General features: G+C 55.3%; 2 protein-coding genes across 8 annotated transcripts; one reads left to right on the forward strand and one right to left on the reverse strand.

Moving 5' to 3' along the window:
• Window positions 1–261: 261 nt before the first annotated feature.
• On the forward strand, window positions 262–10024 carry LTK (leukocyte receptor tyrosine kinase). Of its 5 annotated transcripts, XR_014814391.1 has the most exons (9): window positions 262–360; window positions 3448–4111; window positions 5835–5987; window positions 6473–7180; window positions 7662–7704; window positions 8581–8673; window positions 8969–9106; window positions 9181–9273; window positions 9375–10024. XR_014814391.1 is itself a non-coding variant. In XM_084974652.1 (7 exons), exons 1-7 carry the CDS (start codon window positions 5939–5941, stop codon window positions 9528–9530), a joined length of 669 nt encoding a protein of 222 aa, XP_084830778.1. In that variant the 5' UTR covers window positions 5852–5938; the 3' UTR covers window positions 9531–10024. The 5 variants fall into 5 exon arrangements, 1 of the variants encoding a protein (XP_084830778.1); XR_014814392.1 differs by lacking the exon at window positions 5835–5987 and having other exon boundaries at window positions 3448–3736; window positions 7105–7180; XR_014814394.1 differs by lacking the exon at window positions 5835–5987 and having other exon boundaries at window positions 3448–3736; window positions 7105–7180; window positions 9684–10024.
• A 90-nt stretch (window positions 10025–10114) lies between these two features.
• On the reverse strand, window positions 10115–18589 carry ITPKA (inositol-trisphosphate 3-kinase A). Of its 3 annotated transcripts, none has more exons than XM_084974412.1 (7): window positions 18026–18589; window positions 12137–12233; window positions 11837–12053; window positions 11501–11705; window positions 11163–11264; window positions 10795–10866; window positions 10115–10705 (listed from the first exon to the last, which is right to left on the reverse strand). In XM_084974412.1, the coding sequence occupies exons 1-7, from the start codon at window positions 18503–18505 to the stop codon at window positions 10502–10504; spliced, it is 1377 nt and encodes a 458-aa protein (XP_084830538.1). In that variant the 5' UTR covers window positions 18506–18589; the 3' UTR covers window positions 10115–10501. The 3 variants fall into 3 exon arrangements, with proteins under 3 accessions (XP_084830538.1, XP_084830527.1, XP_084830547.1); XM_084974401.1 differs by having other exon boundaries at window positions 18017–18589; XM_084974421.1 differs by lacking the exon at window positions 18026–18589 and adding an exon at window positions 12333–17993.
• Between the last annotated feature and the right edge of the window lie 2248 nt (window positions 18590–20837).

Raw genomic sequence — 20837 nt, forward strand, 5'->3', positions numbered from 1 at the left:
GGAATCAGGAATGGGAGGTGAAAACCGAGTCCACATCTGGGACAACGGAAATGTGGGTCCCAGTTGTGGAGTAGAGCCAGGCCAGGGCAATGCTGTTGGGAATGGAGACACTTCTAGAGGGACTCTCTTGGAGGATAGGTGTCCTTCATGAGGTCAGCATCTTGTCCCCTTATGGTCCCCTAATCCCATCAACTGCTATCCTGAGACAAGAAGAAGCCAAAAATCAGACTGGTGCAGTGGCTTCTGTCTTAATTTGTTTAGGCTGCTGTTTAACAGAATACCATAGGCTGGTGGCTTATGAACAAGATGTTTCTCACAGGTTGAGAGACCTGGGAAGTCCATGATCAAGGTGTTGGCAAGGTTGGTATCTGGTGCAAACCTGCTTCCTGGTTCATAGACAGCTCTCCCATGGCAGAAGGGACAAGGGAGCTCTCTGGGGTCTCTTTATATGGACACTAATACCATTCTACCCCTGAAGGTGGAACCCTCAGGACTAAATCACTCCTTAAGGCCCCACCTCCAGATGTCCTCCATTTGGGGATTCAGTTTCAACAAATGAATTTGATTGGTGGAGGGGGGACAAACACTGTCTACAGTGCTGTTCTGCAACACCCCTTCCACTGTGGACTTTATTGGTGATAGGCAAGGCTGGGGAAGAGTGAATTGAAGCATAAATCCTGGTTCGTTTGTTTATCTCTTTCTCTTGGTAGTTTCTAGGTTGTCTTTTTGTCTGAATTCCAACACCAAGCTTTCTTACAGTGTCATGTGCTGTATGGAATTACTTATCATTGTGTTTACAGGTCAAGGGGAGTGCAGTGTGCGATCATTGGGTAGAGAATCCACTCTATAAATGGAGCTGCTAAACACAGAATCATGTCATACATTTTATGAAGCAACTCCTATATCTGCAAAACAGCAATACTTCTCAAACCTTTTTTAAAAAATTCACCTAGAGAGTTCCCTTTGTGGGTTAGCAGTAATGAACCCGACTAATATCCATGAGGATGCAGGTTCGATCCCTGGCCCCCTCAGTGGGTTAAGGATCTGGCATTGCCATGAGCTGCATGTAGGTTGCAGATATGGCTCAGTTCCCTCATTGCTGTAACTGCAGCTCCAATTTGACCCCTAGCCTGGGAACTTCCATATGCCTCGGGCACAGCCCTAAACCCCCCCCCCAAAAAAATCACCTGGAGACCAGATCACTGGGTACCAGTATTTCTGATTCAGGAGGTCTAGGCTGAAACCCAAGAATTTGCATTTCTAAGAAGTGCCCAGGTGCTGCTGCTTGCAGAGTCAACCACATTTTGAGAACCATTGGCTTACAGGGATCTTGCAAAGTATAAATTCTGTGACCTCATAGTGAGCATTAAATAGGAAGGGTGTGGCCACTAGACTTTTTATAAAATCACCATTGTGCCTACACCCAATAGTATACTCTCAGACTTTACCAAGTAGCTAACTACTATAACTTCTTTTTTTCAGTGTTTAATATTCAGCAGTCCTCAGCCTTTAAAATTGGTATTTTGAGCAAAAGAATGAGGAAGACACAAAACCACCCAACGGCTGTGTAGCCCTCTCAGTCGTTGCCTGCCTTGTGGTTTACAGAGCAATTTCCCTTCCTATGGTTTTGCAGATGGTAGAGAAATTTTCTCTGAGCAGTTGTGATCTGTTCACCAAAACCAAGTGGTTAGGGCTGCTAATACTAGGATTCTGATCTTCTGACATCAGGTCCAGGCTTTTCACCAAATCGCGGTAAGAAGTTGTGCACAAAATTGTACGAGGTGGACCCTTGGGAATGGCTGGGCTGACTTTAGGACCCATGGCTGGACAATCCCACAAGCGGCACTCCAGGATAAAGTAGCAAGATCTGAGCCTGCAACTATGGCTGCAATTGCCAAACTGGCAATGGTTCAATCCCGCTAGCTGCTGCTATGGCTTGAGCCACAGTTAAGTACATTCTGGCAGTCAGGGAACCCTCATGTCAGAGGCACCTTCCTAGGCTTGGGAACCATAGTCTCAACAAAAGGGGTCCTAAGCGGCTCCTGCAGAGGCCTCGAACCCTCAGAGCCAAAGCTCTGGGGTTGGTGCATGGAGAGTGCAGGCAGAAGAGCATGGAGGGGTGTCTGAATCCAAAAATCCAGATCACACTAGGAAAGGAGGGACAGGCCTTGGATCTCAGCACTGCCTGGAGGTAGGACCACCAAGCTAAGTCAAGAAAAAGCTGGGGGACCTGCAGGACTGAGCTCAGTGCTGTGGCCAAGTCATCCACTGGAAAAGGCTCTTCAGGGGAGAAACTTGCACAGACCTAAGCAGGCCCCCCATGGGGCTTTGGCAACCAGAGTTGGCTTGGTGTTGGGGTGCTCGGCTGGGTGGAGTAGGGGCGTGGCTGCAAGAGGCTAAGGTAGGCTTCTCATCTCCCTATTAATATTGGTGCCCTCCCCTAAGACCGCTGTAGAGCTGTCACTTTTCAGGTGCCATTCTCTGCTCCTGCTTGGAGTCCCAGGTGCCTCTTCCCCTTTTGCCAGCTCCAAGCCCCTGGGACCCAAATATCACTGCCCCACCTAATAGCTTTGTGCCAGCCTCTTCCCCTATTTGCCCCTGGTGAGCTCCATGCTCCTTCCTCCCTTCTCTGCTCACCATGGCAGACCCTCATGCCCCAGCAGGTGCTCATGAACCTTTCCTCCCTCCCTGCTCCCAGGCATGGAGTGGTGTTGGCTGTTCTCCACCTGCCAGGTCAATGGCCCACATGCAGAGCCACGCAAACACAGTGTGATCAGGAAGACTCGGAGAGCAGCATGGTGGTGACAGTGGGGGGGGACAGGGCCTCTGAAAGGCCTGCAGTTGTGGCAAGTGTGCAGTCACAAGTGCCAGCCAGTATTTTTAAAGATAAAGCAGTAATAGAGTGGGGGTGACCTGCAAAACTGAGGTTCTGTGGTCAGGGGAACAAAGGCTACATGCGTACCACACTCCACAGCAACATGTTCCCCGGGCGGCTTTGACTGTCCCTTCCAGTGGACCCTGGGAAAGGGTGGCAATAGTCGCCACCAAATTAGCCATGCCCAGGAGCCTATTCCTGCCAAGTGCAGTGTCCCTAAACAGCAGCAGCCACAAGAGGTGGCCTGAGCCTTCCCCACCTCCATTAAGCCTCCCAAAATAAGTGTAAAATCGAATTTTATGGTGTGCATACTTAATCTCCCCATTCCTTCAAAATCGACTATGTCCTCTGAGTCCCTTGGATAAGAACTTCTGGAGCCACCTCTGTCACCAACTTCTGCCCTAGATTGGGGTGGGGGGTGGTGCAAGGATGGAGAGTCAAAGGCTGGGGATTCAGCACCTGCTTTCCTAGGATCTCAGTCTGTGGAGCCTTGGGCAGCAAAGGTGCCAAGAACCACTGTCTCTGGAGCATGGAGTCTTCATTTCTGCTGTCTTCTCCCTTGACATTCTCAGGAGCAGCTGAGAGAGGACACCAGTCCGGAGTAAATAAAGCCAGTGAGAAGGGGCGAGGGCCAGGGCGGCGCTCCTCGGGATTCAGACCTTGGCACTGCAAGGGGAGGGTTCCGGGCCCCGGCTAATTCAGACGCAGGCTTCCGCGGAGGCGGCAGGAGAGCCTGCTCCTCTACCTGAGAGTCTCCAGCCGCTGAGGAGCACGTGCGGACAGATGGGATCGAAGGGGTCCGGGGATCGTGGAGCTGGACTGGAGGGTGAGGGTGGCAGGGGCGCCACCTAAGTCTTTTGGGTATGTACTTGCATGGGCACGCCCCCTTCCCTCCACTCAGCATTGGGGTCCCCAAACTTCCTGTGGGCGGGCACGCATAGAGCTCCTTGGCATCCCCAAAACCCTGGGCCTGGCTGGGAGCCCCTTCCCTTGCTCCAGTCCCCGGAGCGGGATCCCTCGCCCAGGTCCTCTCTCGACGGCTGGAGAGCGCGCCCCTGAATCCGCTGTTGGCGCGGGTAGCTGCGCTCAGGCGAGCTGGAGCCGCTGCCGCTGGCGGCGGGTGGAGGCGGTCGGGCGTACTTGACGCGGAGAGACAGAGGCCAGACTCAGGCCGCCCCTAAGAAACTGGAGAACCGCTTGGCGGCGCCCGGGAGCAGGGGGAGAGGCGGGGGGCAGGTGAGGGCGTGGGCTGCGGGAGTGGGCGCGAGCTCCTCATCCCCGCGGCTAGCCACCCCGCGGGCTCTCTGCAGGTGGAGGGGCCAGCTGGACATCACGGGCCCCTCTCCGCAGCCCGGCAGCTCACCACGGAGTGGGGCGGAGAATGGCCAGGGCTGCGCAGAAGCTTGGGCTACGCTTGGCTGGGCTGCAGCCGCTGTAGGGGATAGGAAGAGGCGGTGGGGCCTGCCCTGCGGGCAGCGGCGGCTACGGGGGCAGCTGCACCTTTGGAGAGGGCAACTGGGCAGCCCAGAGAGTGAAGTGAGATTAGAATTAAGACCAAAACCATCAGGTATGGAGCCGCCCTCCCCGCAACCCCACTCCAGACCAGAACAGGTAGAGAAATAAACGGTTAGAAAAGGTCAGATAAGTTGCAAATCAAACGTGCAAAGAGGACTCTCTCGATTTTCATTTAAAATCCAGAACCTTTGTCATCACAACAGATCCCCTCTGTGATTTGCGTCAGTCCCAGAAACTTAGAGCTGGCTGAATGAGTTAAAACTGAGGGGGGGGGGAAGGCAGTGAGAGGTTAAGTCAGCAGTGCTCAAAGTGTGGTCCTGAGCCCAAAGCATCAGCACCAGCTAAGAAATGCAGATTCCCTCCTCCAACCTACTGAATCAGAAATCCTAGGGAAGGTCCCAATATCTGTGTTTAAATCAGTCCTCTAGGTGATTCTAATACATTCCAGGGTTTAGAAACTACTAATATAAAGAAACAGAGCTTTCAGGCTGTTAAGGATCTGGCATTGTCACTGCAGTGGTTTGGGTCATGATGCTCTGATATCTGGCCTGGGAACTTCCACTTGCTTCCAGTCAGCCGAAACACCACCACCACCACCACCAAAGAAGCAGAACCTTTGTGTCTGTCTGGGCTGTACTGTTCATAATGTACCTTATACACATTATCTCTGTTATCACAAAAGTGGAATATGTGGGTTGGGCCTCTTCTATGTCATAGCTGAGGTTCAGACAAAGAGCTGTCCCAGCCAACCTGTGCCACACCTTTGGATTCCAGCTGATTACTCCTTCCTCACCTCTCTGGCCCCTCAGCTACCACACAGCCACACTGGGATTTCCACCAGCAGACTCCAACTTCTCCACTGTTCATAAGCCAGCTTCCCAGCTGTGAGGCAATTGTGTGCTCCTTCCTCTCCCTATTTTGTACCCAAACCCTCTATCTCAAGTTCCCGGGGGGGTGATGCCTCAGAGACTGACAGCTTCTGGGCTGGTTGGGAATATGGGGTATCCTTCCTACACCCCAACAGTGAGCTCTACCTGCAGCCTCCGGCAGGTGTTGGCCCTATCCCCCACCTTTAAGCCTAGCCTGGCCCTTTTCCTCAGTCCCTGGGCCACCATCTGAGCCACCACCTCTGTGAACTGCCTCTTCCTATGCAACACAGGGATGCTTGGGACCTGGGCTGTCAGTGATGATGCCAGTATGGGGCATTCTGGTCTGCTTGTCAGATATCTTTTGCTATGAATTCTCTTCAAATACCCATGAGCTCAAGGGTGCCAGAAGGGTAAGCCTGCAGGCTTGACAGAAGTCCTCCAAGCTTGCCCACCCACTGTACATATCTGGTGCTGCTCCTTGTTCCAAAGTCCAGGGCTAAAATTAAACATGAGGCTGGAAAAAGTACATATGCCCTCCTCCCCACCCCCCGCAATATCAATTCTTTTACTCATAGTCATGGAGAGCCACGGAGAGGTGGAGATTTAACTGTACCTCAACTGCAGTCATTGCCTTTTGAAAATCTGCCAATGGCACACAGAGTTCTTGTTGGCCAAGTACATGTGCCCAGAGAGCATGGAGCCGGCTGTGGATAACATCACCTGCACAGGCATGTCCTGCTTTGTCCAAGGTCTGGACTCCCGGGGGGAGCAGTAGGGTACTGGGAAGGTGCTGTGTGCTGAGCACCGTGTTTTGCTGAGCAGGGGATTGGAGATGCAGCAGCACATGGTCTGCCTTCAAGGAGTCTAGTGGTCTAGTGTGGGAAGGGAGAGATCTATCACTTTCTCTATATCTACAGCTACATTTATATCCAGATACAAATATAGATGTAGACATATCTCATGGTGACAATTGCCATGGGAGGTGTAAAGTATTTTAGGAGTACTCTGGAAAGAGGTTGTGTTTGTTTAGGATAAGTGGGGAAAGTATCACGGAAAAATTAACACTTGAGCTGCATCTTGAGGTGCGGGTAAAACTTGGGGTAGAGGGACAGAGAGATATTTCCCACTGGAGGTGTCTATTTCTGAGACCTGCCCACCCCCTCAGGCCCTCTATTTCTTTTTCTTTTTTTCCTTTTTACCTCTGAACCTGCAGCACATGGAAGTTCCTGCCTCTCCCAGGGCTTCGAATCGAAACTGCAGCTGCCAGCCTATGGCATGGCCCGTGGCGATGCTGGATCCTTAACCCACTGAGCGAGGCCAGGGATCGAACTGCATCCTCACAGACATTATGTTGGGCTCTTAAGCTGCTGAGCCACAACAGGAATTTCAGGCCCTTTGATTCTGATGGTGGCTGTGGTGGTGACCATGATGCAGGGCCTCCATATGGTTTGTGGGGTCCCGGTTCTGGGTACAAAGTATCCATTAAGCATGGCTGATTTCCCCACTGAGCTGATGGCTTCTGTGGGATTCCAGGGGTGGACTGGCTAATTTCAAGACCCCTACTCTCCGCAGAGCAATGGTGGACTCCTCTGGGAGTTTAAGAGTAGAAGTAGCTGGGGAGGCCTGAGGACAACATTTATGTTAATGGGCATCTAGAGAGGTGCCCTAAGCAGGAGGAGGCAGGTCAGTGTGGGCCTGATGGGCAGATAGAGTGTTCCTCCCACCCTCAATGAACCATAAGAAGTGACAGGGCCTGTGGGGGCAAGACTGGCAGGCCCTGAGCTCCAGTTGAGCAAGTTTCAAGTCTCCACCATCAGAACAGCCCTCAACCCCTATGATTTCCAGGTGCAGCTTGGCCCAGCCCAGTCCTGGCTGCTGCCTCCAGGGCTTATGGAGGTTTCCCCAGTCAGTGTTTGCTCAGGTGAGTCTTCTCCCTCCTTCTGAGAACCTATGCACTCAGAATCCCCATTCCCCCCACATCCTGCTCACTGCTGTGGTGAATTATGGATCCCATGGAACATTTCCATTAAACCCCATAGTGGAGCTGTGTCCAAAGTCAGCTTTTCTTTCCAATTCTGGGGTGGCAGGGATCCTAGGATATCGTTCTTTTGGAGCCGGGGTTGCCTTCACCCCAGGGTGACTGCAAGGACCTAAGGGCAGGACAGAATCCCACCCCCACCTTTATCCCATACCTTCCCTTTCTTCTGCCCTGGCTCTGGCCTAGTCACTGTCACTCCTTCAGGGCTTGTACTTGGGGACATACCAAGATGCAGAGAGCTCAGATCCTCAGAGAGGGCCAGCTGGGCATATGGGGCGGGGGAGAACAGGGGGACAAGGGACAGCCTTCAAGGACACTTCCTCAGGCCCAGCCCCCCAATCCCTTCCAACCTGTCTTCCTGCAGAACCCCGGACCATTGTGCCTTTGGAGAGGTCTATGAGGAACAGGTAATTGGCCTTCCTGGGGACCCCAGGCCCCTGCAGGTGGCTATCAAGTGAGAATGGATGGGACTGCTGGCTGAGGGTGGGAGGGAAGGGCCCATGGAGGAGGAACAGTGGCTGGAGCTAGTGTCAACCTGCCCTCCTGCAGTATGGGGAGCTTGGCTCTGCCCTCTTCCTCCCTGGACTCTGCACGGGTAGAGCTGGATTTCCTCTAGAGGTGCTCATCAGCAGGTGCACCTGGGGGTGGGGGGGTGGGGGGTGGAGACAGGGAGGGGCAATGGGAGGGAGGCCCAGGACTAGCCACTCTTCACCCTGGGGCTGAGAGGTAGCAATCTAGGGACACAGAGGTCCTCTCCAGTCCTGTGGAGCCTAGAGCATGGTTTCCCTCCCTTGCTGGTCATGGGGTATGTGCTCCACTGGCCCAGCAAGTTCAGCCCTCAGAACATTGTGCGCTGCGTGGGGCTTAGCATCTGGGCTACCCTTCACATAATTCTGTGGGATTTGATGTCTGGAGGGGACATGAAGGGTTTCCAAAGGCACAGCTGGCCACAGCTGGTGTGACCCTTCTCCCAGCCCTCCAGGCCCCTGTACAGACCCTGCTCATGTGTTCCCAAACCTGCATGATCTGATGTGCCTTCCGGGCCAGCTGTCACCTCTGGCCATGCAAGACCTTCTCCAGCTGGCTTGGGACATAGCCCAGGGCTGTCACTGCCTGGAGGAAAATCACTTCATCCACAGCTTGGGAGTGCTCAGGGAACTCCCCACCCCCGCCAACCAGCTTAACTCCCTTACCCAAGGAATAGCCCTTCCACATCACTTAAGGAAAAGACTGAGGCTGGAGTTTCTGAGTCTGGGCAGTGATTTTTTTGCTTAACTCTGCAGGGATATTGCCTCCAGGAACTGCCTGCTAAACTGCAGTGGACCCACCCAAGTGGCCAAGATGGGGGACTTCAAGATGGCAAGAGATACCTACAGGTATAGGACCTAGGGATGTGGAGAAGGCTGACGCTCCATGGGAGTTCACCAGCACCTTTGCATCGTTTGAACAATGCATGTTCCCCTCCTCCCTCCAGCAGGACCAGTTATTACTGCCAGGGGGGCTGGGTTCTGCTGCTGTCCAGTGGATGCCCCCAGAGGCCTTCCTGGAGGGCCTCTTCACATCCAAGACACACTCCTGGCGATAACACTCCCTTTCCTGCCTTGGGCCACCTCATGTGGGGAGAGGGGAAGCTGTGCCTGATAGGCTTCGCTTGTTTTCCCCCACTTGCAGGTTAGGTCTTTCAGGGTGCTGCTCTGGGAGACCTTCTCACTGGGCTACAAGCCCTACCCTGGGTGCACCAATCAGGAAGTGCTGGACTTTGTCTCAAAGGGGGACAGAAGGACTCTCCCAGGGGCTGTCCAGGCCTGTGTGAGTATGGAGTGCTGCCTCGGGTGGGAGGTCTTTCACAGCCATGGGCAGGCATGAACTTTGCCTCTCCTCAGGTACCATACACATCACCATCCAGTGTTGGCAGCACCAGCTTGAACTCCACCCATTTTTCCAGCATCTCGGAGCACCTTCCACGCTGCACTCAGGTGTGCCCCCTGACCTGCCCTGACTATCCTGGCCTTAGGGGTCAGGAAGGAAGCCATAAAACAACACTGTGGCCCCCTGCTCCCCTATCCTCCCACTTTAGGACTCTGATGTGCTGAATTCACCCCTTCCGATGGAACTGGGGCCCATCCTAAAGGAGGAAGGGACTGAGCAGCCCATCTTTGAGGGGCCCAAGATTCCCACAGACCCGGGAACTGAGTGTGGAGTGCATAAAGAGCTGAGGAGGAAGCCTCCTTAGCCCCTGGCTGCCCTATGGCCTCAAGCCCCCCAAATCCAGGGGTCTCCAACCTCAGAACCTCTGGTTCCCACCTGTGGTTCCTGGGCCCCAAAGGGCCCTGAGGGTGAGGACTCTGGTGCTGATGTAGTAGTTCCTCCTTGCACTCCTCCCTAGGCTTCTAGGTGGCTGGTGTTCTAAGTAGCCTCGGTGCCCCACAGTCTGCTGCCTGTCTGGGCCTGTCTCAGAGCCGGCCTAGCACCGCTGAACTTTCCACCCTGGAAACCAGCCTCAGGCCTCCTGAGAAAGCCTGGCCACTCCCAGCCTTTGATATTTGGGACCAGAGGCTACCTTCCTCCACCACTACTTCCTGCCCCCCCCCCCGGGGGGGGGGGTAGGTGGGGAGTTGAAATTGCCTCCTGCAGGAAGCCTTTGCTTGATTGCCTTTACCCCATGGGCAGCCTCCATCTGGGTGGTCCCCACCCTGCAGATGCCTCTAATAAAGAGCTCTTCTCATATCCTTCAGTGATCTGGGTGCATGTGACGGATGCTAGCGAACTGAGAAAGAGGGGACTGGAGGAGGGAGGGGATGAGGCTTGAGTCAAAGCTGGTGTCTTTCAGTTTTATTGGGAAGGGGAGTCCATTGTAGTGTGGGAGGTTAGACCAATAAATCTAGTGCCTGTGAAATAATTCATTATCTGGCTTCTCTGGAGAGGTATGGAGCCCCCTCAGAAGAGCTGGGCTAAGGAAGAAGCCATCTGTCCCACTCTACCCCGCCTCCCCATTAGTGTCATAGGCTCTGGGAGCACTGGGGCTTGTATGGGAGCCAGGCCCTGTGCGTGCAGTGTATCCCATACTGATTGGCACCTGGCCCTGCAGGACCGTATGAACCACCCCGCACTGCGGGGTTTCAGTCTCTCGCCTGCATGCATGGCAGGGATGCAGGCGCAGGTCCATCTGTCAGACCCTCAGGTCCACGGAGACAGGGCCCAGCCTCATCTCTCAGCCAGGCTGGCCAAGATGCCAATGAGATTGTCCAGCCCCAGCAAGTAGCCATCCTCTCGGTTGCCCTCCTCCCAGGGCCGTCGGTGGTCCAGGGTCTGGCCGTCCGGGAGAGGTGTGGTCTTGCCGAAGTCGATGAGCCATACGCCTGCACGATGGCAGTGATCATGCACGAAGAGGAGCGAGCTGCCAATCACCTGTTGAGTCCCACGGGGTCAGGCTGCTCTCTATCCCAGAGAAACCCTCCACCTCTTTCCCTCACAGACTATGGACCTACCCCTCTTACCTCGTGCCTCCTAAAGAACTCAGAGACCTCCAGGGTGTCCCGGATCTGCTGCAGCCGGTTCAGATACCTCCTCTGGAGAGGGTAGAGTAGGAGAGGAGGGCAAATGGCTCAAATGCCAATTGAGCCTCTGTGAATATGAGGAGTGCCACGATGCATGCTTGGCTTGGCAAATATTGTGGTGAGGAAGGCACAGGCCCCCACGTGGCGCACAGCCCAGGAGGGAAGAAATGTAGAGCAAGTACAACACAGTGCGAGAAATGCTACAATGGGGGTCACATAGAGGAGGGCACTACATCAGATGACCCGACCTGAGAGCACCCCTCGGTTTCAGAACCCAACACCTCAGGGTTCTGGGATCCCTTGCTCACCAGCACTTCTGCATCTCCTTGCACGAACTCCTCGAAGACGCTAATCACCTGTTCCCGGCTTCTCGTCGTCTTGAAATCGGTGCTGCAAGAGCCATCGGCTTTCTGTGGGAAGTGGGTCAGAAACTGTCAGGGGACCCGTACCCACCCGAGGGGAGAGGATCAAGCTAGAGCAGCGGTACCTCCCGGGACCTGGAATGCCAGATGGCGAGACCACTGCCAGAGGGTGCCTCTTCCGGGGCGGTCGGGGTGAGAGGTCAGCAGGGTGATCAGACACCGCGAAATGGGACTGGGACGGAGAAAGGGACCGGGAGGTGCAAACCCAAGCGGGCCTGGCTCACCTTGATGCCTTCGATGCGGAAGCCGAGCGTGGTGCTTGAGCTAATGCCTTCTCGCCATTGCATGTAGCGCGGCTTCGTGACCGCGCGCTGCGCGTGCTCCTCCTCCGTGGGTGCTTCAGGGTCTACTGCCAGCATCTTCTTGTACATGTCCTTTCGCAGCTTCGGTCGCTCGCGGGCTTTGGTCAGCTCCTCTTCCAGGTAAGTCCTATGGAGGCACCGGCGACGGCGGGGCGTGAGAGGGCGCTCACCGGGACGCCGTCGAGCACCGCCTTAGGCACGCGGAGAACGCGGGTCCCCGCCCTGAGCCCTTTGCCCATCCCCACCGGGCGCGCCTACCTGACGCCCATCTTGCAGTCCAATACACAGGGCCCATCGAAGCCGTCGAGCAGGTCTTGCAACTGCAGGTAGCTCTCGCCATCGCGCTCCACCACGCCGTGGAAGGCGGGCACGCAGCCGCGCAGCGCGTCCGCCATGAGCCGCGCCAGGCAGTAGCGCTCCGGCTCTGAGCTGCGCTTTAGGATCAGCCCCGTGGTGCCAGCCGCCTTGAAACTCCCTGTGGGCAGGCGCCAGTTAGTGCTGCCTAATCCCTTCCTCCCCCGCCTCCGCCCACCGCACCGGCGTCTGCCACGTGCTCACCCGTGTGCCCCGCCAGCTGCACCCAGGCATAGCGCTTCTTGAAAGGGCTCATGACTGGCAGATTCACCATGGTCCGGATCTTCTGCCAGTGGCTTTTCTGAAAGCGACACGGTCTCGGTTGGCAAGTCAGCGTCTTCTCAGCCATGTATAAGCACCCCCAACCCCTCGAACGCGGTCTTGCCTCTCCCCATCCTACCGCAAGCAGCTAGGGCACGGTGAGTCAACCATTCATTCACTCAGGGAACGTTCATCGTGAGCCTGTGTGGCAGATCCTGAGCCAAGCGCATGGAGGTGACAGACATCCAGTTCCTCAGTGTGCTTAGCGTCAGAAAGCTCAGGTTTGCACCCCGGTTCTGCGGATCCAAAGCTTCATGGACAAGTTACTAAACTGCTCTGTCGAGGTTTTAGAGCTTCCTGGGAGCGTGAGAATCACATGATGGTCATCCTTGTTTAAAAAATGCAGATTTTCAGGTCTACCACAGAGAAATTCTGAGAAGTCTAGGGTGGGACCAAAATTTTGCATTTCTACCAATGCCTCAGGATATTCTAGAGCCTGAGAAGCCTCTGAGCTTGGTTTCATCTGTGAAATGGGGAAATAACCACTCTCACTGAGTTGTTGTGAGTACTAAATGAGGCTGAGTGTGACAGCCACCCCACCCCCACCCCACTCCTTGGCATGAAGTAGTAGCTGGACAAATCTGGATCATAGTTTCATTTACTTGGGACTATTGATTCCTCTCATTTAGGGAGAAAGATGGACATGGAAACAAACCATTACAAAGGCCCAGGGCAGGGAGGCCAGCCTGGTAGGGCTAGAAAAAGAGTGGCTGGGAGCTCCCCAAGGCTCTCTTGCTCTCCCTGGATGCCATCTCACTTCTTGCCAGGTGACAAGGCCCAGGGTACCCTTAGTCCTGATCTGGACCCAGAAACATGAGTTTTGAACATGGGATGCTAGACTGAGGGCCTGTCATCTCAGATGAAACTGGGAGGGAAATGTGGACTTTGGTGTAGCTCTTGCCTCTTGACCATTGCATCTAGCTTCCACCCAGCCCTGAGAGCATCTCATCCTCTGGCCCTTTCTTCTTCCCACCCCAAATTCAGCAGTCCTGTGTCTAGCCACTGAAGCGTACGTGTTTGCTCATCTAAATGGTGCTCTGTTGCCTCCTCCCAGGGTGCCTGTCTTTTAGAGGAGTTACACATAAGTGTCTCCACAGGGCTGGAACCCAAGAACTCAGCTTCACAGAACAGAAGTCATTCTAACAGGGGGAAGGAGAACTGGGGTGGTGGCCTAATAAGCAGGGGAGGCTGCTGACCCTAAAACCCTTTTCTGTGGGGAGGGGATGGGCCTTAGTAACAGAGCACTGGATGGGGAGTCTGGAATTGGTTCCAGTCCTGGCTCTGTCACTTTCTAGTTGAGTGAACCCAAGGGAGAATTTCATCTGTGTGAGCCTGTTTCCTCTGCACTTAGCTGCTGCCATAGCATGAGCCACCACTTACTGACCTCCTACCACATGCCAGGTACTTCTCATCTCCATCAGACAGCATTGCTCCTGCTTTGCTACTGAAGTCTCTACATGGCGCACTAGGGTGTGATCACATGTCCAATCCTCGGGGATCTGGGGGTGTAGCCAGAAGCAGCCCACTAGAAGCATGACGTCTCTTTCAAAACTCCCTTTTTCATTCTTTAAATACATATAAGGTTTGCTTTATGCTGCATAATAAATCCAAGTTTTATTATAAAACTCTCCCACCTCCAAAGCCTCAAAAAGAATTTCCAGGATGATGTATGTGCTGTGTGTATTGAGTGGCACCATCCTATACCCTCCTCCCCCACGCTCAGTATGACATTCATGATGCGGCTGCACAGGCACAGCAAGTGCATGAGGTGGTAATTATTGCCATTTTACAGAAGGCAATCAAAGTTCGGAGAGTTAACAGCCCTGCCATTCCTGCTTCAGCCTCCCAGTCTCTGCCTTAAAACCTTTACTGGTTCTACCCCCTTCCCATGTTCCAGTTGCCCCAGCAGGTTCCAAAAGCCATGCTACCACTCTGACTCCCTTTAGGGGTCAAATGGGACCCTGCATGGGAAAGCGTTTTGTACAAGGTGGAGCCATTTGCAGCCATAAAGTGGTGTGTTTTGACCTCTGGGGAAACACTGAGATCTGCCTGGGGACCCTTCTCAGTGGGCTGGATACCTTTGCTTCATCGAAGGAAGCAAAGGGCTTCAGGGGCTTGCTGGCAGAATTTGGAGGACAGTGGGACCTTGTTGGAGGGGTACATCTAGTAGAAGATGGAATGAGCCTGGGGTTAGGTGAGATGGGAGAATGGCATCATCCCTTCTCCCGGGACCATACGGAAGCAGTGAGTGGGGCTGGAAGGTGGAAGATGGGCCTGATAGAAGAGGATTTAACACCTGCATTCCTGGACCACTACCACTTAATTGATGTACGATAATATAGCACTGACTTGCTCCCAAACTGAGGTAAAATGGGGACATCTCTCCACTCTCCCCACCCCAATTTTGTGAGGATTGTATCATCCAAGAGTACCACAGCCTAAGGCTTGTTCCAGCCATGTGGGTTACAAAGGGCTTTCATACCTGTTGTCATCTGAGCCATCCCAGCCAGCTCTTGAGGTTGGTTGGTAATGGCAGGACTTAGCTCCCCTGCCAGTAATGGATATGGTCTAGCAGGGAAGGAGTTGATACATGTGCCATGGAGCTCACTGCCATCTTCCACCTCCCCCAGGGAACATAATGCATATAAAGATGCATATCCAAAAAGCTTCTTGGAGAATTATTCTTGGGTGGGTGGGTGGGGATTGGGCACATGAACAACAGCAGGGAAGATATTTTTGAGCAGGTAAGGCTTTTATTGTAGGAATATCAGGAAGCAGATTTATTTGTTTATTACAGAGTGAAATCTAGCTGAAGAGAGGGCCTAAAATCCCCCTCCTCTAGCCCAGCCTGTTCCCCCACAGAAGTCTGGGAAAGCAGTTCACAGCTACCAGGGGCTACCTGAACATCCTGGAGCAAAAAGCCCAGGAGAGCTGACCTTGTGAGAGTCTTAGATGAAGTCAGAGGAGGACCTCCTGATAATGCCTCACTGGTGGGGCTGGACAGGGAGCGCCTTTCTCTCTGGGCAGGGCTTAGCTGGATACTAGCCCAAGACCCTCCTCTGTCTGAGCTCTATTTGAAAGCCTTGAGTACTCCTGCTTCTTATATCATAGCAGATACTCAGTGTATGTTCTGCCAGAATGGATCCTTTGCTCTGTCTTTGGTATTCATCCCCATCCTTCCTGACTTCTACTCCCCACCTCCAGCGAGCCAGGCTCTAGCTGAAGCTCTCCTCCAGCCCAGCCCCCTTGCCATGTTCCCAGTGCTCTAACAAATAAGCGCTTCTGGTGGTGGCGGTGGTGGTGGTGAGAGCAATCAGTTTAAATTTATAAAATGATTTGCACTAAGGCATAAGTGACCCACGACTTCACCCTCCCAGGGGCATTTGCTTTTTAAAAAAGAAGTATGTTAACCTAAATTCTGCTCTATAATTAGTGAAAAGTGAAGTGTGCGAGTTCTGGGTCCAGGACAGGATCACATCCAGGTCTCCTTACCCATCCTGGAGCACTAAGAAGAGAATCAAATGAACAAGAGTCAAACACCCTCTCTTCTGCTACAGCAACACCCCCAAAATTGTTTTTAAGATGCCAGCTGCCCTTGGGGACAGGCCCCCAACTCCTCTTCTGGCCTGTATGGATTTCCCTGCCCATTACTCTTCCCTCTACCATAGGAAAGGGCCCAGGAGGAAGGCAGGCTGCCCAGTCCCAACTACCTGTGGTGGGGGGAGCCAGCTCCAGGCTCCTGGCAAGCTGAGCGCCATTCTTAGGATGAGAAGGTGAAGGTTGTAGTGCTAGGCAGAGGCTTCCCGCTATTCCCGTTATCCACCCAGGCCCCAGTGTCAAGAGCTGGCGAGCTGGGAGCTGCTGAGCACTGCCTTAGTACCCTTCTCTCAAGTGCATCCTTCACTGTCAGCCAGCCTATGGGCTTTGCTTCCTGCCTGGGGAAGCCCTAAAGGCAGCCTGGGCACGCGCACGGTGCCGCTCCCGGTCCGACAGAGAGGCAAAGTCCGCGCCGGGCCCTTCCACGCGGACGCAGGCGGCCTCTGTCAACAGCTCTTGGCTTATCTGCCTTCGCCGTGGCTGTTTGCCTTCGGGGAGGCCCCGGCGGCCTGGGGGTTGGGAGGGCCTGGGATTCGCAGCCTTGGAGCTGGAAGGGCCCTCAACAGCCATCTGCTCCAGCTCCTGCCGCACCGGGTGACAGCGAGGCCCAGGGTGGGAAAGGCCGGCTGAAGACGCCCAGGGCGCAGCTGCGACTGGTCCCCGGAGTCTTGACCCCAGCTGGCCTGCCTACGTTGCATGCAGTCCTGAGCCGCGGGACCTCCTCCGCCTTCGAGAGGAAGAGCAAAGCAGGGGGCTGCCCTCCTGGCGCCCTTCCTCCAGCGCCCGCCTCTCAGCTGTCAGAGATTCGAGCGGGGGAGCAATGGGCCCACAGCTACTGCTTCAGTTTTCAGAGGTGCGGAGGGAGAGGTCCTCCCATTGCCCCACGTCGCCGCCTTAGAAACTCCTGGGCGGCACCCGCCTCCTTTCAGAGGCCAGGGTTGCCCCAGGAATGATCACGGGTCAGAGGTAACCTTACCCCGGGGGAGGAGAAAGGAACTGCCTGCACCTTACACCTGCCGGTAGGGTGTGTTCCTGCTCTATGAGACTTTTTCCTGATTCCTTGTGTCATTTACAAACCACACCGCCCTCTGGGTAATGTAAGTCTCAGGGGTAACTGAGTCACAGAGCCACTTCAAGTCATTACAGTGACTCCCGCGCCTCGTCCAATACGAGAGAGGGGGAGCCCAGGTTCTGCAGGCCCTGGCAACCCCAGCGCGGGTCCGAGGCTCTCCACCGCCCTAATGGGCAGGCCCCCCAGCCACCAGAGCCTGCGGGGCGCCCTTTGCCTCTCCCTCTCCATTCCAGGGACACTTGCATAACGTGGATCTAGAGCAACTCCTTCGCGTTGACCGCGGATAGTTATTTAAAGTATTTGGCCTTGGTTAAAATGAGCGGGACAAGGCGGCGTATCCTGGGCGCGGCACACGCCGTAGGGGCAGGCACCGGGAATCACTCCACCGCGCTCTAGCCTGGGTTATCCGAGGGTCAAACCTGGTCCCAGAGCACCTAGGCTACCAGAGGCGGAGATCAGCAGCTGGTCCCTTCAGCCTCAGTTTACCTTCTCCGAGGCCAGAATTAGGAGCGGTGAAGCGGAGGAGGGCTGCGTTCTGCCCGCTGCCAATGCTCCCAGCCGGCGCCCCTCCCTCCCTGAGTCCAAGCTTGGTGCGCGCGCCGGGAGCAGACGGCAGCGGCTCCAGAGCAGAGCCTGGAGCGCGGTTCCACTCCCACTCAGGAGAGGGAAACCGTGGCAACGGCGGGGGAGGGGCCGCGGCGCGCGCGAGGGGGCGGCAAGGAGGGAGACTCGTTCGCCCCTCTCTCCGAGAGTTCGTGGGGCAACGCTAAGCCCCTCCGATCCCTCCAACCATCTCCCAGCCTGCAAGTCACACTCCCCCTCACCCCCGCCCCACCCAGTCCCTGTGGTCGGTCACAGACTCCTCCTCACGCTCCTTCTTGGACGCCCCAGGGCCCGGGCCCCGACTCGCCTGTGCACGGGGTGAAAACTGTCAAGGTGAGGGGTCGGCCTGGCGCCTCCCTTTGACCTCAATGCCCCTCCTAAAGAGCAGGATTCGGACCCTCAGAGGAGGGAGCCTAGGGCAGGAGTGAGCCCGCAGAGAGCTCAAGACAGGTCCGGGAGCCTCGCGCTGGCCCCGCCCCCGCGGCCCGTACCTGACCTACGTCCTCGCTCGCTTCCAGCTGCACGTTGCCGCGGCTCCGGCTCTCGCTGTCGCTCAGAAGATCGTCCTCCGAGTCCTCGGGCAGCGACGAGGAGCCAGTGGAGGAGAGCGATGAGGTGGAGAGGCGGCGCGGCTGCTGCAGGTGCGACGAGCCTACGGCCGGGAGCCAGCCACCCTCCGGCTCGGGCGGCCCAGGGCTGGCCGGGGGCACGTCCGGCTCCTCGGCCGTCACAGTCAGCTGCGGGATCACCGGGGCAGGGGGAGCCCGTGGAAGCCCATTAGGAACCTTTCCCCCCCGCCGCTTGGCCCCGCGGGCCCGGGGCTCCCCTGCGGCGGCGGCGGCAGCGACCGCGGCGCAGCGCGCCTCGAAGAGCAGGCGCAGCTCCCCAACACTCCGGCGCGGGGCCCGCTCCAGCCCGGGGCTGCAGTGCCCCCCGCCACCCGGCCTCGCCATGCCCGTCGGGCCCCCGGGCAGGGTCATTTCCCGGCAATAGAACCGCCGCGGAGCCCACCAGCCCGCGGCGCGGCAGGGACTGGAGACGCTCGGCGCCCCCGGCTTGAGACTGCCCCGAGGCGGAGCCTGCGCTGCCTCCCGCCTGGGCCCCGCCTCGGCCGCGCCCCCCGCCCACTCCTTTCACTTTCAGAGAAAGCGCGGGCCTTCCCGGGCCCTTGTCGGGCGGAAAAGTCTCCCAGTTGCTCCTCCGGGTGGCTGAGAAGCACAGACCTCCTGGATACACACAAAACCTGGCCCTGGCCCTCGAGGCCTCTTAGCGCCAGCCTTCGAGGAGACCGGAGGGGCCGCTCCACCCCACGCGGTGCTGCCTCCCCAGGGGATTCCTCCTGGCAACTCCAAGGTCCTTGGCCCCCCGCAGGGGAGGAGCTGGTCCCGCTCTTGCTCTCTGAGTCCCGCGGGCTCCTTTCCGCATTCAGCCCATCCTGGGCTAAGGCTTCCAGGTCTCTGGGGCTTTTCTCCACCCGGGGCGCCTTCGGCACGGAATTCGAGGTCTCATCCCAGAGCGTGCGCCCAAGTCGGGACTCTGTTTTGGGAACGAGCTGAGGCTTCTCTCCCCACTTCTCAGCTGGCAGAATACAAGGTCAGGCGCTGTGGCTCTCTCCGCGTTTTCCTAACGGAATCCTGGGCAGCACCCCAGGCTGCTGGCTGGCGGGGGCTGAGCCCGTTTTCCTCCTTTCCCTTTGGAGTTCGGGGGTTGGGGTCTGCTTTGGGGCTGTAAGCAACTCGTTTCACCTCCTGGAACTGCTGACTCTCCTCAGCAGGCTTGTTGTCCACCACAGAGGATTGCTGTGAGAATAAAATGAAAGATGTGATGTCTCTAAAACGTTAGAATAGTTTTAGTTAGAATAATTTTAGCCAGCCTCAGGTTCACCATGCTCCCTCCAGATGTGATTTTAGTCAGTCTCTTCACTCCTAAGTCCTGTTCTCCTGTAAATTTAGGAAAGCCCCACCTGATCCACGGAGTTGTAGCTGTGGAACTGGAAGAGGGTGTTCATGTTGACAAAGGGTCTCATACACCGCAAAAGCCTCATAAATGGCATTGTTGTGATGGGTGGTTGGCCACTAAGTATGTTAGTGGTCATTAGCTGCACTGCAAAGGCTACTTTGTGTAGAAAGTCAGTATTTCACAGCATTTCCTGTTTTCCCCAAAATGCCATGAGTGAAGATGCCTCACTAACTAGATGCCTGGTGCCTAGGGATTATTTATTGGGGGAATCCATGGGGAGACTGCCCTCAGAAAGATGGCCTCTGAGCTGATGAAGGCCAAAAGGAGGAGCTTTCCTTTCCTTATCTCCCTTCAGCCAGAATTCAAGGAGGGCCCAGGAGGAGAGAAAAGGAGAATTCAGAGAGAAAGTGGGAGCTTTCAGCAAAGAAGAAAAGAAGATCCCTGGGGGGAATTGATGAAGAAAGTAAAAGAGGAGGGAGGAGAAACTGAGGGAATGAAGGAGTGAGAGAAAGAAGGAATGTCTGAATACTGCAGTCCTCTGTGGAGACCCCGGGAGGCCACATGGCTACCTTCTCTGGGGCACAGAGGTCTGGAGGAGCCTGCGTGTCTTTGCAAAGACTATACTTCAGGGCTTGAAGGCCCAGAAACGTTCATCTCCTGCGCTCATTTTTTTCTCTCCTTCCCTTGGTTTGTGGTGAGAGCTGGGAAGATACTGCCCTCAGAGGCAGGGACTGAGGCAAACCCAAGGTGGGAGAGACAGCAAGGACCTCCCAGCACCAGAAAGGCGGGAAGGAAATCAAGAGGAGGGAATATGTACTGTGCACCTGTGTGCCAGTCAATGGTTGGGCAGTGTTGGAGGCACAAGTAGGCTGGGAGCTGGTGTCATCCTGGCTGTCATGAGAAAATTTGGGGCAGTTCCTTTTTCTTCTTGTATCAGGCAGTTGCCCAAGGGCAGCAACCAAAGAAGAGCTCTTTGCCGTACCTGCCCGAGTGTTCCTCACCAGAAAGGTAAGGGCAAATCTGGGAATGGGTATTGAAAGGAGAGCTAATTTCATGGATTGTAGAGTGGGAAGTAACTCTATTTTTTTTACTTTAAATTTTATTTAATTTATGGTTTTTTTGGCTGCATCCATGTCATGTGGAAGTTTCCAGGGCCAGGGGTCAAACCCACGCCACAGCAGTGTTCCAAGCTGCTATAGTGACAACACCACATCCTTAACATGCTACGCCACAAGAGAACTCCAATTTTATTTTAAATGATTTTTATTTTTTCCATTATAGCTGGTTTACAGTGTTCTGTCAATTTTCTACTGTACAGTAGGGTGACCCAGTCACACATGTATACGTATTCTT

Source organism: Sus scrofa, chromosome 1 (genome assembly GCF_054392235.1).
Source record: "Sus scrofa isolate SSC_HxYL_T2T_F1_AM1 chromosome 1, Sscrofa_HxYL_maternal_Yorkshire_Landrace_v2.0, whole genome shotgun sequence".
Classification (NCBI taxonomy): domain Eukaryota; kingdom Metazoa; phylum Chordata; class Mammalia; order Artiodactyla; family Suidae; genus Sus; species Sus scrofa.

What these genes read in the sequence shown, in the direction of transcription:
- ITPKA (XM_084974401.1), bottom strand. Translation starts at nt 18,505, where the DNA reads ATGACCCTGCCCGGGGGCCCGACGGGCATGGCGAGGCCGGGTGGCGGG. An exon ending in CGAGCGAGGACGTAGGTCAG is followed by an intron (nt 12,234 to 18,016) that starts GTACGGGCCGCG and finishes TGTCGCTTTCAG; the next exon opens with AAAAGCCACTGGCAGAAGAT. An exon ending in TCCGCATCGAAGGCATCAAG is followed by an intron (nt 11,265 to 11,500) that starts GTGAGCCAGGCC and finishes CACTTCCCACAG; the next exon opens with AAAGCCGATGGCTCTTGCAG.
- LTK (XM_084974652.1), top strand. Translation starts at nt 5,939, where the DNA reads ATGTGCCCAGAGAGCATGGAGCCGGCTGTGGATAACATCACCTGCACA. An exon ending in CATGTCCTGCTTTGTCCAAG is followed by an intron (nt 6,009 to 7,104) that starts GTCTGGACTCCC and finishes TATGATTTCCAG; the next exon opens with GTGCAGCTTGGCCCAGCCCA. An exon ending in ATGGCAAGAGATACCTACAG is followed by an intron (nt 8,674 to 8,968) that starts GTATAGGACCTA and finishes CCCCACTTGCAG; the next exon opens with GTTAGGTCTTTCAGGGTGCT.